The sequence below is a fragment of the Vanellus vanellus genome (genome assembly GCF_965231255.1).
Source record: "Vanellus vanellus genome assembly, chromosome: 1".
Classification (NCBI taxonomy): Eukaryota; Metazoa; Chordata; class Aves; order Charadriiformes; family Charadriidae; genus Vanellus; species Vanellus vanellus.
In genome coordinates, this window is record NC_138905.1 from 94,920,132 (window position 1) to 94,938,378 (window position 18,247).

The window sequence follows — 18,247 nt, forward strand, 5'->3', positions numbered from 1 at the left end:
AAAGTTTAAAATAAAGATTTATTTTCAAACATGTGACTTTGGTTTATTTCATACATTACACTTTCTTGCAGAAAAAATAAAATTGTACAACTGCATAAATATAAAATTCTTCCACCATGAAAATGGTTAAAACATTCAATAAAGACATTAGCACCACAGTGTGCGATGCCTCCAGCAAGAAAAAAAAAAAAAAAAGAAAAAGAAAAGAAAATATACAAAGCAAAGAGTTATGCCTATCACCGAGGAGAGTGATAGTCTGACCCGGTCTCTCACGCAACATACTGGAGGATGAGGGAAAAAGGTGGAGAGAGAGAAAGACAGCATTCGCTACAAAGCACAGTACACAATCATCTATTCTCTTTAACTTCACTTAAGTTAGTTTCCCCTGCCACCCCTCCAAATAAAATACCCTAACACCACAGAAAAGTCAGAAGCCGTATGGAGTGCTGTTAAATATAGTCTCACAGGTGGGCCTTCCTTTGAAAAGGAACAAAATAATGAGAAGTATCATGCCAGTTCTAGTCCCATTGAGTATTTACACCTTGGACAGCAAAAGTCTTTGCTCACAAGAAGTAGAAAACAGATACAATACATGGCTTGAAAAATGACCAGAGTATGCACCTATAGTACTGTACACTAAATAAAATACACAAGGCAGCAATACTTAGGGGCCAGAAACACTGCTTACTACAAGTCAGTTATGGAATCATAATTTACAGTAAAAATGGGCATGTCCCAAGGCTCAATTTTGTCTTCTTTTGTCATTTACAGTAGAATAAATATTTGTCGCTATTGCTACACTTTGTTTACATTCTAACCTAGTAAATGCAGAAAGCTAGTGTAAAGCATATAGATTACGTGTAGGTCCCATACGTATGACAGTTTGTTCAAGACTAGTAGGTTTTCTTTTTTGTTCTTTTTTTTTTTAACCTTTTTAAATGGCTAGGAGGAGGAGGGGGGGGAAGAGAGTTGTGCTTACAATCAGCTGCTTTTTATGTCAAATTTAATATCAAAGCGTCCCTGGAAGCGGTCTTTGTCACTGTACTGGATGTTCTGCCCATAGGCCCTGCATTCCACGCGCACCTCCATGTCGTAGGTCAGGTTGGTGAACTGCACGGCCACCAGTGGCTGCAGGTACCGCGGCTGCAGGAGCTTGCCGTAGTAGGGGTAGTACTGCAGGGCAAAGCCAGGGTAGCCGCCCATCCCATAGTACTCCACTGTGCCTATTTTGTCTGCATCCTCCTCTCTCTGGGGAGGCAGGAAAAGGAAGAAGAAATTATGACAATCACTCAAACTCTACTTTTGCAGCCCTTTTCCCTAGCAGCACCTGTTTTTTCACCAAGACCACGACCTCTCTTTGGTTATCCCTGACACTCATCTTGACAGCATGAGGACAGTCCCCACAGTGGTGCTGTCTAACCGGCAGCTACGCAATAAGCACCTCCCAGCACGCAGCAGCCAGGAAAGGGGCTTGTTATTTAAAAACCTCAACCACTTCTTTATACATTCAGAAACTGCCACAGCTTCCTGTCCTACCAATGTACTATCTTCGGCTTTAAAAAAAAAAAAAAAAAAAAAAAAAAAAAAAAGAGTTGTTTTTTTTTTGCTGTTTCTCAGCTACTTTAGAAGGCCAAGCAAAATACCTTTTCCTCAAAGTCCCTTTTTTAGCCATCCCTTCTAAGAGCTCCACTACAGAACTTGGAAGCATATTAGCTGCTTCTGAGGAGACCCCTTGCTATCCACCCCTGCTTTTACCCCTCCATGCGAGGGCAGCGCAGACTGTCATTTGTCACCAATGGGGTTTTGAGAAACTCCTGTTGCGAAGGGGGAAATATCCCCAGTAAGAACCACCCCAGCTGCCTGCAGAAAGGCGGAAAGACTGAGACGAGCCTTCCCCTGCAGCTTCCCGCTTCTGCTCAACTGTATTTCCACTCACCTTGGCAGTGCAGTGCACGGGGATGAGATATGGGTTGTATTTTGCCATAACCTCTGGAGGGAGGCTCTCATTTACCGGAGCCTAGAAGAAACCCAGAACAGAGGGACATTACACACCGGACAGGTCTCTGCAGACTGCAGCACCTTTGCAGCAGCAAAGCTCAGTGGTACCAAACACGTGCCGTTAACTGGAACCCCTTCTGACTCAGTGTCAGAGGCAGCAGCTCTCGCTGGTGGTTCTCGGGACAGACACGCAGAGTAACGCAACTAGAAGCCGGGGAGCTTAACCCAAGCAGAGAGACCTGTTGTCTGTTCTTACAGCTTCACTGCCATGGATACCAAGGCAAGCAAATCAGGCTATTTTTCATTTTGTGGTGTCACTGGGGAAAGTGTTTCACAGCAGAGTGCTCGCTAGCAGGGCTTGTTTGTGCAAAGCCCAGGCAGTGGCAGAAGAGAGGTGCTGCTGGAGGCTTTGACACCTGCCCGCCAGGTGTGCGCAGCCAGGACTGGAAACGCACAAGGAAGAACAACGAGTGACAGTCACACCCTGACGTTGCTGAACTTCGACACCACCTACAGGGAAGGACAAAGGTTCCGAGTATGCCAGGGAAAGGCGGGAGCGCCAACTCTGACGTTGGTCTTTGGTCTCTTAGCAAACAATAGTTTTTGCTTCACAACCTTGCAGGTCTCAGATCTGCTTCACACACACCTTGACCAACACAAGTGCTATAGGGTCTCCGCTGCAGCACAGAATGAGGAAAACAAGTATTGCCTTGGATATACACATCATTCCTAAGTGAAACATGTAAAGTCATTCCTTGACCAGACCCTGCTGTCTAATGCGGTCAGGAGCTCTTCAGAGCTCTGTGGCAAAGAAAAGAGGAACACACCAAACCCTTCTCTTCCCCAGCCATCAAACCTGCCCATCTTACATCATCCCACAGCCACCACATACCAGGCCCAGCACATTCCTCCCAAACGCACCCACCGTCTCCACCCTGGATCAGATGAGCCAAAATTCAACTCATTTCTTTTAGCACAGGGCAGGCTCCCTTTGAAGAAAAATGTTCCTCAAAACACATTAGCTAGACAGCCATTCCCCATCCTTGACTGCACTGATGGATGGTGGTGAAAGCGGCTTAGCACACCATTTGCACCGTTTTCCATCCCAAGATGGAATGGCAGGTTTTGCACACCACCTTCTTCAATAACATGTGCTCTGCAACTGAATTCTAAGAGAATTTTTTAGCATTTAAATTTGTTGAGGGAAAATACTAGAAGTAAAAGCCGTTCCTGTGCAGATTAACATCCTTCAGCATTACTGCACACATGCCTTCAGGTGCAGCACAGAGCAAGCGGGTGACAGAGATACCCTACGGCATCTGGGAAACTGTATCAAATAACCTAAAGATCTCCTCACCTCTCTTGCAGCAAGAGCGGTGCCTGACTCTCAGATGTAGTTTATGCTTTATAGCCTATGTATCAGTCTGATTGATAGCGAATATTAGCACTACTTCATTTAATTAAGTGGTTTGAGCAAGGCAGGCAACTCTACACTGCCTGAGGAAAGAATGGAGTAGTTCAGGGCATGACCCAATGTACTGATGTTACTACAGATACAGTTGGTCTGGGGCGGCCCCTTGGAAGCACGCAGGAACTTAAAATGGGTTTTATCATTTGAAGAAAATACCCTGTCAGAGCAATTCTGTTAAAAGGCTCAGAAGTTACCAGATAAATAACCGGGCATTTGCACTGTGGCGTTCATTGCTACTCGTTACCAACTTGCGGTGTGCAGTTTGCATTGCTTTTTACTGAGAAGTGTTTTTAAAGCCAGTTACTGAAAACGTCTCACGCTTTCTCCTCTGCGGAAGGGGTTTAACACTGATCTCTCTCCAGAGGCAGAAAAGCAGGCACAGCAAGCCTGCCGCCAACTCCTCCTCCTCCTCCTCAGTGGCCTCTGCTAGAAAGGGAAGAGATACTTGCCTTAGGTTTGAAGCCGATAATTCTGTTGAGCTTGACGAGGATGCACGGTTTGCCATCCCTGTACCCAAAGGTGGGATCGTTTATTCCAGAACAGTTTTCCAGCCATTCACGTTTGAATTTGCAGACCTTCTTCTGGCCCTGGGCATCGTTATATGGTCCTCTCTCTTTGTAATCGGTAGGTATGTCTGTCGTGGTGGGGGAACGAAAAGACAACCGTATGCAACGTGACCTTTTGCTTGTCAGGAACAGCGACACTTATGCTTCACTGTGTAGTTTGGATTCCCCCCTCGTCCAAACAAGTAAGTGACACCACTCGAGCACCTTCTTGAGGCTGACACTACAGACCTGCACCCAGCCACCCCCCATGCGTGGGCTGGGCCCAGACCAGCAAGTTTGCTGGGGTTTTGGTTTTTAACTGAGGATTCTTCCAGACTACAAGAACACATTTGTAATCCGCTGGCTCAGAGATCTTTTTTTGGCAGCTTTTACAAGCAGGCTCCCCTCAGATTTTACATGCATGTATTATGAGGTGATAGTCAATGTTCCACATTATTACATATAGTCTATTAAAGGTTAACACCTCCCAGATGTTTTGCTGCATTGCATCAAGAGGACCGACACCGGCTTCAGCAAAGTCGGCAGTAAAACCCCCGTGGCTTTCAGAGAGGATAAGGTCAGCGCCACGTGATTTTTAGAGTCGGCTGCAACTTTCTCCATGTGAAATCTGGGAGTTCCTAACCATAGAACCTCTACAGTGCGCTTCCAGGTACATCCCGGGCCAAGTCCGGTCTGTCCAAACTAATCATTTAATGAGCAGCCATATGACTGACACCAGAGCCTGCCAGTTTACCAACGTGCCGGAGGTTACAATGAAAGGAACAGCCAAAGACAGAAGCCGCCACTGCTCTCCCTCAGCTTCTGATGGACCTGGTGCAGAGGCACTGGCCAGAGCCCTCAGCTGCAGGAAGCAGTCGAGACTTACCCCCGCAGTCCTGAAATACGATGTTTTCAGTTTGCTGATCAGCGCTGTAGTCCTTTAAGAACTTCTCAAGGTTCTTCACATACGGCTCAAAACTTTTGGGATCGGAGGCGGTAAAGGAAATTTCTGTCTTTTGTACCTGGGGGATTTGAGTCAGTCCTAAGAAGAGCAAAATCAGGAAGAAAACATTCAGAGTTGCACAGCCTCTGGGCAATGCAACGCACACCGAGAACGTAACTCATTCTAATAATCTCTATTTTTCAGACTTCAGGACTTGCACAAAACAGCTTAAGCTCACTAGAGGGGAGGCTCTGATGGGCTCTTATCTCCTCTTTCCAACAACAGTCTGGAATATTCATCATGATGTTTACATCACTAAGCAGATAAAAATCACAGAATCCAGAAGGGAGGCTGTAAGTCAAGGTTCTCCTCAAGAAAAACAATCAACCACAGGCCCCCTACCCACTTCTGCCTCCTCCCCAAAGACAGAAGGAAAGCTGTCTGCGTGTGACACCAACCACAAGCAGTAAAGCCCCATGGAAGCCTACTGCTCTGTACACATCCCTCATAGGTCGATTTGAAAGCCTGCAAAACACGCTACGCATCTAGGATAAAAATCAGAGCTGCCCACTTGCAGACCCTCACAATAAAACATGTGAGGTTCCCCAAGTCGGGTCTGGTCACTCTCTGCTGGCTGTAATCCACATGGCCTTTGTGTAGTCTCCCTTGTAGGATGAGAGACATTTAACAGACTGTAACAGATTCTGGGCTGTGCAACTAGCTCCACTTTTGACTTTAGGAGGATGAATAGGAAAAGAACGCATGGAGAAGAAAAGGGACAAGATACAAGCAATGCCTACGGATGATGAAGTGTGCCAACCCCTTTGCTTTTCATTATGGGACTTGAAAACAGTTGCTCCTGCGTGATGCTTGGGTCACATTTTAATTGAATGCACTGATGCATGGGTAACACTTTAAACTTAAGTAATGGGAACTGGAGTTCACGCTGCTTGTGTGGCGGCCACTGTAATTATCAGGGTCTTGACTTCTGCTCAGTTTGTCATCTTCACTTTAGCAAGAACAAGAAAAAGGAGCAGGGGAGCAGCATTTGCTTTGACAGCTTTCAGAACAGGCCTGTTGCCAACAAGTTCCCCTGGTGCAAAACTCGGGCAGCTTAGCTGGCTGGCCCCAACCCACAGGAACTTGTGACTCCAGCAATTTTTCCAAAGCCACTTGAGTGCTTCTGCTTAGTCCCTCCTCAAGCCAGCTCACCACTCCCCCCGCCCGCTACCCACCAAGTTGGAATTTGTAACCTAGGACAAAGATTAGCTTTGTTCCCCTAAATGCAGCTCCTCGTCGCCAAAGATAGTGAGACACCCAGCGAGCCGCTCAGGGTTTCAAGTTTTATTCCGGGAAGCAGCTGTAACCGCTCAAAACTCCCCCTGGTACAAACTGAGCAGGTTGAGTGTTACAGATTTAGAAGCAACTTACTACTCCACCAGCAGAACTACATCCTACCCTCCGAAGTCAGTGGTTTTCAACCCCTGTTTGAGCAGTTGCTTGCCTTCTTGCTTCATAAATGGTTAAAAATAATATATATATATGAAATGCATAAGCTGAGTTCAATTTTAGTAAGGGACTTCAATCCCGTCCTGCCAAACCCTCCTCGTGTTACCACCCAGCTGGGAAGCAACAAGCTGAGTCACTTGAAGGGGCGATCTGGAATTGCAGCCCAGGCAGCCCTGGGTTCCTCTCCTGCATCTGCCTTTTCCAGAGTTCAAGTTACAGGTGTGTCATTCAAGAGTATAAATATAAAATTCAAGAAAGCCTGCCCAGGCTTGTTAAGCTACAGTCAGGCAGTTAAGCTGTTACTTTTGCTCAGGACCTCTAAAATGAAAGAGCTCTCCACCTCTGCTTTTTGTCTTGTCCAAGGTAACGCATAAAGGCGCCCATGCGGGCATGGTGAAGGTGAAGGGAAGGTCAGCAATATACACGCTGTGGTGCGTAAAAGCCACCGAGAATATCCCCGTCCTTTGGTTAGGAGACACCGGACCCTGGCACATACAGTCCAAAGCCAACCCTCTGCCCATGAGGCAAGTGACTTGGTAGGGACATCAGACCCCCACCCCAAAGCATTCCTGTCTTACAGATCTTTGCGGAACAGCACGAAGGCCCAACCAGCACCTCCGCACAGGCGCTCCAGTGGCCAGTGCAAGAGAACAACCGTTCCTGCCAGGTAGACTCGGCCTGTGGCCATAGCTGGGATGCTTCCAGCCAAACTTTGGGTGTTTACGGGTAACTTGGATGAACCAGACTGGACTTTACCACAGCAAGTGCTTTCTTTGCTTAGGACAGGAGCAAAGTAGAGATCAGTCTTCCCACTTAAGAAGCCAGAAATCAGGTCTTTGTGAAGATGAAAGGCTCGTTATGAAAATGGCTTTATCCTGACTACAAATGTATTACTGGCTGCTACGGCAACCTCCATCCCCACATGCCCGCAACCAACAGCGCACAAAGCCCTAAGCACAGATCCATCATTGCCTGCTTTGTTTTTCAGCTGTACACCCCATAGCCAAAATAAAAGCTTCAATACTGTTATCAGAGCAGCACTATCACTGAACCCTTTTTAAGCAAACTTGGTGGTTGTTTTGGGGGGTGGTTTTTTTTTTTTTATTTTAAAAAAGTGTGTTGATTTGCTATGATGAGAGGCAGTAACCTCTGCAGAACACTTTTGTAACCTGTCTGAAACCTTTGCTCATCCCCATCAGGGGAACTGAGGCAAGTAGGGACAAGAAGAAAAGAGTCCCAAAGCTGAGCCATCCCAGCGCTACCTGCCATGGGTTGCCACACGCCAAGGGAGCTATGTGGCTCAAACAAAGTACAGGGCTGAACGAGCCTCTTGGGGGCTTCCTGCACACGAGGAAGCCATTCATGAGCAAGCCCCAGGGGGGAAAGGAAACAAAGGCTCAAGCGCTTTCATAACCAGCAGTCTAAACAGCCCCCTCCTCATCTTCAGACTATCTGTTTGCCACAGTTCTGCATCTCATGCTATTAACACAGCGACACACCACAGTGTTACATGTGGTGATGCTCTTCAGCCGTGGAAGAATCAAGTATTGCTAAGAAAACACTGACAAACTACTTTTGACAATCTCCACAATTGGCTCTTAGAGTGCATTGCTAGGAAATATTACTGTCTTCATTTGACTGACACTGTCCACACAAATGATGACACCACCTTCTGCTGGCTTTCTAACTCTGTGGATGTACCAGGATATCTAAAACAAAAGAAAGTATGTCAAGTCGATTTTTTTTTTTCAGCTACAGTTCTACTCCCGAAACACCACTGCAGATTAAAATCACATTTATCCAACTTCATTTAAAACCAGATTTTCCACATAGCCATTATCATTCTAAGCTGCAGGGGCAAGACTTCAGGAAAAGTGTCCTGAGGGTAAAGAGGAAGACACTAGAAGTGGGAAGTCAGGCTGGTTATTAGGAACGGTTGTGTAAATTTGTAGTAACCGCTGTTGCTTCATCACACAATGCTCATTTCCAAGTACCATGTAATCTTGGTTCAGAAGGAGTCTGAACACTCCCCTGGGATGACGGAGATAACAAATTGAGTGATCACTACACCGTTTCTATTTGCCACTGCCCCCAGCTCACTAAATGAGGATAGACTTTAAAAGCCACCATACCAAGCAATGTCCTTCCAAGCTTCCAGTCACCCTCCACCTCACCCCTAAAGCACAAAAAGCAGGTGCAAGCCTTCGACAAATGCAGGAAAATCCGCTTGGCAGATAACATCCCTGGAGCTTGAGATCAGAGGTGTTTCCTCCCCTCCCCCCCAACACAGGTGCTGAGAGGCAACAAGAGATCGAAGCTGAAAAGTGCAACTTCACAGGAGGCAGCGTACGCTCCCGGGGGCTTTCCTGCCACCTCCCCGCTGCCGCCCGAGCGAGAGAAGCCACACGGGGAACAGACACCTGAGCAGCCCTTCCCATGGCACACTCGCTGCCCAGGCACATCATGGCCAGGCAGCATTGCAGCAGGGACACCCGAAATCCCCTGGCTTGGGCAGGGATTCCTCTTTCCAGCTGCCGCTCCGATTAGGCAGCGGTGCGCTCTCTCCCCCCTTCGCCAGCCCAAGTGACAGGACGCTGCCTTTCACAGGACGCACACCACAAGATGGCAGGATACACAGCCCAATTTGTATTGGGGTGGGGAAGGGGAGGAGGAGAATGGAGTATTTTTTTTTTTTTTTTTTTTTTAAATTGCTCAGTACACTGTGTTTCAGAGGCAATAGCCTCATCCTTCCCTGTTAGGAGAGTAAGTCCTCTGTGCTTAAAGCAGAGTCCGAGCCTGTGGCACACGTGGAACTGGGAAGCAGAGGCTGTCGCAATGGCAAGGCTGGACAAGAAGGTGAACTGCACTGTCCCTTCCCCCACCTCAAGACAAAAGAGGAGGGAGGGGGGGAAAAAAAAAAAAAAGTATCATGGAAAGGTACAAAACTCAACTTGCCCTGAAGCCCTCTGTAACATTCCTGTTGTGTTCAATGCTGAAACCAATTAGCATAGTAATGACACTTGGCTACAAAAATAGCACTTTATGGCTTTTAATGTTATACCCATGTCAATAACTCAATAAAACACCCTGTAGGTTCTGTTGCTGTTATGAAATCTGTTGTATTTCAGAACAAGAATGATATTATAGCAGCCCCTACAGCATTTTCTCCTGCAAATCCTGAAGGGAAATGTAGTCTCCCCTTCCCCAGCCATTTTGGGCTGACACAGCAGTGACTCGCCCAAGAAGGACAGAGCACTGTAACAAGATTAAAGCCAGGTTTTCTAGCGTCCTAGAATCTCTAGGGCTCTATCAAGCTGCCCATATACTTACTTGGCTTGCAAATCTTCCCGCAAGAACCAGGAATTAGAACTGCATGACACCCTATTTTATGTAGTTCATAGTCTGCCGGGGTTCCCAAATCACAAAAAATAAAACATCCGAGTTTGATGCCCATCAAGTGCAGTAGTGACAATTCCCACTCGTGTGTTCGTGGTCAGAGGCGCAGCTGTGCCTGCAGCGCAGGCGAGAGCCCCACACAGGAGGGGAACGCAGCGAGTGCCGACACAGCAGCGCAGCAACTCCCTGCGGCAGCCCCCTCTCTGACAGCCTATATTAAAAGGCTCCTTTTGACTTTGTTATGGTCTAGTGGCTGCTGTGCTACATACAGGACGAGGAACAGATGCGGCGTTACAAGCCAACCCGCACCACGCATGAGCCCCAGCTTGTCCACATCTGTAGAAGCAGTTGTCACATGATGCCCTGCAAGGGATCCTGTGCTATTAACTGGTAGTTATTTCCCTCAAGTGGTACGTGTGTGCCATTCCAGCTTGGTTCAAAGCCCTCGTTTATTGGGCTGACTACTGTCATATATCTGAGGAGCTGCATTTTGTTCCCCTTCATTTCCGTATGTGTCCAGAAAGCCCATTACAAAGATCCTGATGACCTTTTCTTCCTCCATTTTGATTTCTGTAGTACATGCTACAACGTTGTCTCAAAATTCAGTTCCCCTTTTTGGTTTTAAAAAAAAAAAAAAAAAAAAGATAAGCCCCAGAAAAACTGGTGCAGTATGCAATTGAGAGACAAATTAAAAAAAAATCCTCTGCAGGCTGAAATCTCACTCAGAAATTTTACTATGGAGTTGCTTTTGAAATTTCTGCTATTACACAGAAAGTGAATGGTTTACCTAGAATGAGTAATTGTGTGACATCAGGCTAAACAGCAGGTCTGTCTGGATGTGACCCAAGATCCATGGGCTTCTTCGCCAATTATTTCACATCTGGTGAGACCACTGGGTTTCAGCCGGGGAGAAAAACATTATTAAAATAACAACTACTCCACCATTAGCCATGTTGGCTTTTCAGATTCAGCTAATGGCTCTGGGCAGTATCAGTGACAGTTTAGTCCTCCCTGCAAATGTCAGAGACCATCACAGAGACAAACAGCCACTTCCAGTGCTAAAGACAGCACTTACCCCAGCCACGCTGGTACATTAAGAAGTGCCACATACTAGCACAGCACTTCCATTCTCCATTCTGTCTTAAGAAGTGCTGGTGGCAAAGCAATTATCTGAAAAAGATGATTCTTTGCCGAGATACAACACCATTTGGTTGTTGTAACATTCCCTGTGTTGTTAGAGCAGGGAATAATCACAGCAGAGGACTGCAGACAGTGGGGCCGTAAGACGCGGTGCGACGCTAGAGCCAACTTCTGTAGCTACGAGCCATCAGCCTCACAATTGTCACTTAAATACCACTGTTATTAAAAGCTTCTGAACTGTTTTACAGAGCAACTGGAGACGGATCGTTACCATCCCCAGTGCCAAGCAGCCTCAAGGTCATTTGTAATGTGGGAAAGCAGCAGTTGCGCAGCTCCCCCCCACGCTCTGAGCCGCCGCTGGCTGCGGTGGGAATCGGATAGCGCAGCACAGCCCGGACAGGCGGAGCAGGGAACCTGCGGCAAAGGCTGCTGACTCCATTGGCCCCCACCAAGGCAGGCTGGCCACAGCCACTGCTCAAGCGATCATTTTCATTTTGAGCAGAGGCTTATTTTGTCTAGTAAAGAGAGCTCAGACATCAGCAACTGCAAAACCCACCTTTAACCTCCCACAACACGTTCAACTGAAGTATCCATTAGTAAATGCTACCGCCTCCTCTAGATGACACAGGGCAGTTCAGTGTTGGCTAACACAGTTCAGTAAGCACAGCCAGAATTGGTTGTCCCCTTTCTCCTCGGGCACCCCAGTTTCACAGATAAAGCTGACATTTTACCCTTGTCCCTTCACTTACCCATGGGAACACAGTGGCTATGAAAAAAGAAAAACTGAACCCAGCTTCTTCATACTGCTCACTCCCAAGTGAAGCCTCTTAGCCTCACACCATCACTTCGGTTTAGGGGAAAGGAAGAAGAGCAATCCAGGTTCGAGCTCCTCTCAGACAGGAGGCATATTTCACATGATGCAACCTTTAATTCTAGCAGGATTGCCTTCAAGCCCCAGTACTGTTAACACAGAAGGCTGAGAACATACCCACCCCCTACAAATATGTGTTGCAGCAACAACACGCTTATTTCATCCTCCTTCTTGAGGTGAGTAACCAACCCGCCTCCCCAGCACAGATTGCACCAAGTCAAACACGGGCCTCCTATTTAGTTACCTGGAGGTGCCACTCGATCCTGGTATTTGGGCTCAAATTCACTGACGGTGAGCAACATCACTTGGATGGTCCCAATGAATATACCTGCCAGGCAGCCATAGAAGATGACATAGAAGAGGAGGATCTTAACTGCAAGAGAAAACAGAAAGAGGAATCAAATCAAGCCCTCTAGGCAGTCATACCTCAGGACAAGATTTCCAGCCTCTGCCACTTGCAAGAAGAGCCCGGCACACTGAATCCAGAATCCACTGAATCCCTCTCACAGAGGCATACACTTAACAGTGAGGTTATGCCCCGACACAGACAGAAAATATAAGTCACTCCAGTTCTTCAGGGGGCTGGAAGCATGAGCCCCTGAAAACCTAGAAATCCACAGATCGGGATCTGGGATTATAAAACACGGAGATTAAGCCATGTTCTTCCATACTTTAAAGGATCTCTTGGCTGACCCTGCACTACCATCACATGCTATCCCAGGCAACAGACTTTCAGCGAAGCAAGTGCCCAACGGCAAGAAGCCATACAATGGGTGTGCTCTGGAGGACGCCCGTTCCACAAAGCTCTGGGCCTCAAAGCCATTTCCAGGAGAGTCTACAGTAAAAGCTTCATTCAGGGTTACAAGCAATTGTAAAGCCTGGTCTCCCCTAGTAATTCAGGCTATCGCCTCCGTTAAAGGCAACAGGAGCAGAATTCAGGCCCAAATTAGCTCCAATATTCAATCTTAAATGTAGGGAAGTACTCAGACATGTCACAGCACCACACATTTACCGGTCTTGAATGTCTACAGAGGCACTCCAGCACCGCTCATGCCAATTAAAAAGTGAATTACATGATAATGAAAGACTGAATTTAGTTTTGGTCTAAAGGGAGATACCTAGAATAATCTTGGGGGGGTGGGGGGGGTGGTGGAGAAGAGCCTGGAGACGCAGCATGGCTCAGACTCCGGGTATCAGTTACCCGTTTACAAGGATTATCTCAACTGATTAACTGCACAGTAACATGCCGTACTAGGCATCACCAGGCCGCCTACGGGAAGGATAAGCCAGCCCATACCAAGCAACTATATGCTAATCAGGCCACAGGAACCAGCAGGCCAGCGCAGAGGCCAAAAAGTACATGAAAGCAAGCCTGCTTCATCTCAGACTGCCCTCATCTAATTAGAGCAAACAAAAAAAAGAGGTGGTTTATTGAAGGACTTGAAGCAATGACCTACAAGGGAAAGGGAGGAAGAAGTAGGTGGAAGCATTCCTCCTCGCTCCCCAACCCCATGGTAAAGAATAGAAAGCCCCTTCATTGGAGAAGCCTCCCGGTGAAAGCAGGCGGTTCTGGTTGTTTTCTTTTCACGTCTATGAAAGACAGGCGAGCAGGAGGGACAGCCAGCGACACGGAGGCTGAGGGACACTGTCGGACAGGCACTCCATCCTCTCATCTTCCTCATGCGCACGGGAGGCAGGGGAGGTAACCAGAGCTGGAGGGCAGAGCTGGGTGCGGTAACATGGTGCTCCAGGAGTTAAAAGCACTCTTTGGTATCCAGGCAGCGTAAAGCAAATGGCTGTGACGTCAGGGACGTGTGGAAATTTTTTCCAGAGCACGGTCATAGGAGGTGCTGTTGTAACAAACCAAACACTAATGCTGTTGTCTGCAGCGTAACGCCTTTGAGTTTTGTAACATCAAAAGGCAAACACCGGGAGGTAGCTTATTTAATCAGGTTCCCGGCCAGGATGCTCTTAACGCCAAAGACACCTTAAAGGTCAAAACCACTCCGAGGTCTCAGAACACACACGGCACGTCTAGCGACCCAGCACGACAGGGCTGAACGAGAAAGCTTCCCGCAACAGGTAGGCTTATAGCAGAGGAATCGGATCATCAGCCTGCAGATCGACTCTGCGAATGGAAATGAGTCCTAGGCGGATCGGTACAGGCGCTCTGGGAGAAGGACCTGGTTCAGCCTCCGCATTTGAAGCACTGCGCAGTTGCCTGGTGCCTCAGGAGCAGAAAATACCTATCCATGCGCACCCACAACCCAATTCTGCTCACGTAAAGATACGGCAGAAGCCTGCTCTAGTCCACCCGCCTGCCCGAGCTGGAGCCAGCAGCTCCAGATGTGGCACCTCCGCCTGATCCATTACAGCAGGAACCGAATTCGACATCGCAAGGGCGGCACACCAGCTGTGGTTGGCAGCAAACAGGAGACTGTCTACTTGCGCAAAGGAAACGTTAAAAGCCTCTAAGTGCTATTTGTACAGCACCTAATAAATACATCATGAGCATTTAATCACGAACACGCATATAAGCCATTTCCTTCTTGCAGAGGCATTAAGAGCCAATTGTTCTCCCACGACGAGGTAAAATTAGCTCGGTTTCCTTTATCCAGGGAAAAGGGGGTGGGAAAAAAAAAAAGAAAAAAGAAGAGAAAAGCCACCCTGAAGTCCAAGGCGGAGGCCGGCAGGGAGGGCCGGCTGCCCCGACGGCGATGCTCCCGGGCCGGGCAAGGAGACCCAAGGACGAGGTGCCCTCGCCAAGGTCGGCCCGTCCCGGGCTCCATCCCGGGGCCGGTGACCGACCCTGCCTCACCCCCGGACACACCTGAAGTCACACCCAGGCGGACACCGGACCCCCACAGCACACCGGGGGGGAAGAAGGAACACCACTACCCCACCCCTCACCCCCCCGTGTCACTCCGCGGGGAGACGTCGCGCCGGCCCCGGGCCGCCCCCCCTCCCCCCCCCCGGGGGCCGCAGCCCCGCCGCAGACGGCGGAGGCGGGGCGCCGGGGGCCGTGCTGCAGTGCCCGCCGCATCGCCGCCGACCCCCCCACCCCTCCCCGGCCCCGGTCCGGCCACGCCGCCCCCCGGCCCGGCACTCACACCAGCTGCCCCCGGTGCGTCCCAGCAGCTCCTTCTTCTCCGAGTTCCAGATGAATTTCTTCCAGTTGCCGTCACCGTCCTTGGCCTTCCCGCGGGCCATGGCGAGCGGAGGGGGCGGGCGAGCGGCGAGGAGAGGTTTAGCCCTCGGCGGGCGGCGCGGGCAGGCCCCGGCCGGGCTCCGTGCCCCGCCGCACCGGGAAGGTCTAGGTGCGCCCGCCCACGCTTCGGGGCAAGCTGGCGGCGCTGGCCCGGCGGGTTTGGGGGGGGGGTGCGAAGCAACCGGGAGGGGCGGCGGCGGCGCCGAAAGAGGAAGCGGAGAGAAGCCCACGGGGCACAGAACAGCCGCGCTCCCCGCCTGCCGCGCCCCTTCATATACACCGCCGGCTCCGCCCCGCCGCTACCTCCGCCAATGGACGCTGGAAGAGGGGCCGCGGGGGGCGGGGCCCGGCGGCGGGCGCGCCCGGTTGGGTGGAGGGCGGGCGGGGCGGGGCGGGGCGGGGCACCCCGGACGCGGGGAGCGGCGGGGCTGCGGCACGCGGCCGGGGCGGGCTGCGGCGGGGGCGCGCGCGCCCCTGCCCGCGCGTGCGCGCGGTAGCGTAGACACCCCGATTTCCACCCTCCCACCCCCACCCCTCCGGCGGCGCCGCAGCGCCGCAGCGGAGGGTGGTCGGGGTCGGGTCACGCGTGACGCGGTTCGCGGGTGTGTTGAACGCAAACCCGGCGGTGCCTCGGCCTCGCGCTCGCAACCTGGGAACTCGGCCTGGCCCCTGTCGTGTCGTGTGTCCCCGTGTCCCCCTCCGTACCCCCTCCACTCCCCACCCCCCCACACACCCGGGTCTCATCCGTCCTGCGCTTGTAGGAAAACGAGGAGCAGAGGGGTGGGGAAAAAAAGGGGAAAATGGTATTTGTGGCGCCATCGTTAATCTGCGCTGCGACGGCCCGTAACCGACGTGCCGTGATCCCGCGGTGCCATGGCAGGACGGCGGGTAAAGTCGCGTGGATTTGGCTCCGAATTTTCCTGTTTGGTTGCAATATTGTATTCCACGTATTTTCTCACTCTTACGCTGCTGATACGTTCTCTCAACTTTTAACTCCATCCTCTTTTTTTTTGGTGTAGGAATCGGGGTGAATGCACACATAAGATGGGCCTTTCCTTGGTGCCACCTGGCAGATGCGTGTTCTGGAGGTTACCTGCAAGAATGCCCTGGCCTGAAATCAAGTGCCACCCAACCACCCTCTTCTCAGGTCTCAAGAAGTGGTCTGTCCACCACGGCCTCCTACCCTCCTGAGGCCATTAAGCTCGCCATCAAGGGACAAGTTGTGATGTGGCACCCACCTCCAAGTGATCTGTGGCTAAAACCCAGAACCAGCCCCTGAAGCACCTGGGGTTTTTAGGCCATCGGCTGCTGCTGGAGCCACCCTGGGTCCACACAGGCCAGACACCCTCAAGGTCCCACCACTGTTCATGGCAGCGGCTGAGCATGGCCTCCTCAGCTGTAGGCATACCACCAGACATCTCAAAGCCTTGTGGGTTAGAAAGAGGACAGGTGTTACGCAGGAGGTGTAGAGAGGTCGCGTGCCTGGATGGCCGTGTATGTTTAATTGGGAGTGCCCAGTGTGCTGAACGCCCCACGATATGTTGGGCGCGATCAAAGGGAGGCAGGTGTGCCACACGGATTTTCCATCCTTGGTTAGGAGAACCAGCTCTCCATGGCATTCATGTGATGGGAAAGGGCTGATCAGCTGGAAGGGAGGAGGATAAATGTCATCTCTCTTTTCTCCTCGGTGTCCAGTCAGAGCCGGTCTTTTAAAGAGCCCTGCTGATGGTGAGCGATAACAAAAGCAAACACAGACAGCAGTATCTGATACCCAGGTGAACATCATCTACGCTGCAGGGAGGACAGTATCAGTTACAAGTTAAGGCGGTTGTGATTGCAATCAAGCCAATAAGTAGATGAGCACTGCTGGAGGGAAAAAACACCCATTTTTAACTCCCAGACCTCAGCACAGTGGCTGCCAAGTAGGCAGTTTCTCTCAGCTGCTGGGCCACCAGGTCCGCACTGGCCACTGGGGAACTGGACCGACTCTCCTTCTAATGCCCTGGGTGCAATTTGAGGTCTAGGTATGCTGCCCTACCAAGGGCAGCAGGTCAGGAATAACATGTGGGTGCGCGGTGGTGTCACCCACGTGTGAGGTCTGCTCACCAGACAGCCCACCCTTGGGTGCTGTGCCACGGGCCAGGACTCAGCTCATCTACTCTGCAGAGGAAAAGACCGCACAGGTCAGTCCAGGGCACACGCAACAGCAGCAGTCAGTGCAGCCCTCCTCTCCTTGCCTTCTGCCCGAGCAGTGGGGTCAGCCCAAATTAAACAGGTATGGGATATGCAGGCAGGGTCATGGTGACCTTCAAATCAGTGTTGAATGGGAGTCCATTCCCCCACAGCATTGTTCCTGAAGACCACAGAGAACACGTTTGGAGAAAGCGGCTAGAGACTATCTGAATAACCGTATCATGATTACACAGTAAATGGCCACCTGGAGACATCATCTTCCTCTGAGCACGTTCTCACTGCTGCTACAAGCTCTAGTGGTGCTGGTGGAAGCTGAGCTGCAGGAGCTCCTGGCTTCATCAGTGTTTGTTTAAGGATCACTGGGAAACTCTCTCCTCTTCTTGCAAGCTTCTGTACTTCTGTATAAATACACAGAGAGGTCCTGTTGGGTTGGCCGTGGCCGGCGGTACCAAATCGCCATGGCTGCACAGGCTGGGGCGTGCAGGATCTGCAATGGAGAAAAGGCCCTTCAGGTGGGTCGCACACTGTTCCTGCAAACTCTTCTGCACACCCGAAGCCTCAGTCCCGTGCACGCTCAGGACACACACTTTACTTGACGTCGGTGAATTACCCTCTCGGAATCAGCAGCTCCCATAGGCAAATGGGGTGCCAAATTTCATTCAAATTCACTGTTTGTTTGGCTGCTCAGATATCAATCAGGCCGTCTCTAAGGCCGCCACTATATGATCTGATTTTTTAACGCGATAAGGGCCTGAGGCAACGTTTGAAACTGCCAAGAACAAAATGTGCAAAGCTATCCATGTCCAGCAGATTAGCTGCGGGACGAAGGATAGTGCAGGGGGAAGCTGCGCAGCAGCACCTGGGAAGGAACAACCTGCAAGATGGAAGCTATTAGAGGGTTATCTCACTGCCCCAAGGAGTTAGCAGGTGAAGAGTTGATGATCTTGGTTGGACTTGATGATCTTAAAGGTCC

General features: G+C 50.3%; 1 protein-coding gene across 1 annotated transcript; it reads right to left on the minus strand.

Annotated features, from left to right (window-relative positions):
- Positions 1-4: 4 nt before the first annotated feature.
- ATP1B1 (ATPase Na+/K+ transporting subunit beta 1) lies at positions 5-15,315 on the minus strand. Its single transcript, XM_082481462.1, has 6 exons — positions 14,984-15,315; positions 12,118-12,246; positions 4,901-5,056; positions 3,919-4,103; positions 1,937-2,017; positions 5-1,248 (listed from the first exon to the last, which is right to left on the minus strand). Exons 1-6 carry the CDS (start codon positions 15,081-15,083, stop codon positions 982-984), a joined length of 918 nt encoding a protein of 305 aa, XP_082337588.1. The 5' UTR covers positions 15,084-15,315; the 3' UTR covers positions 5-981.
- Positions 15,316-18,247: the final 2,932 nt, after the last annotated feature.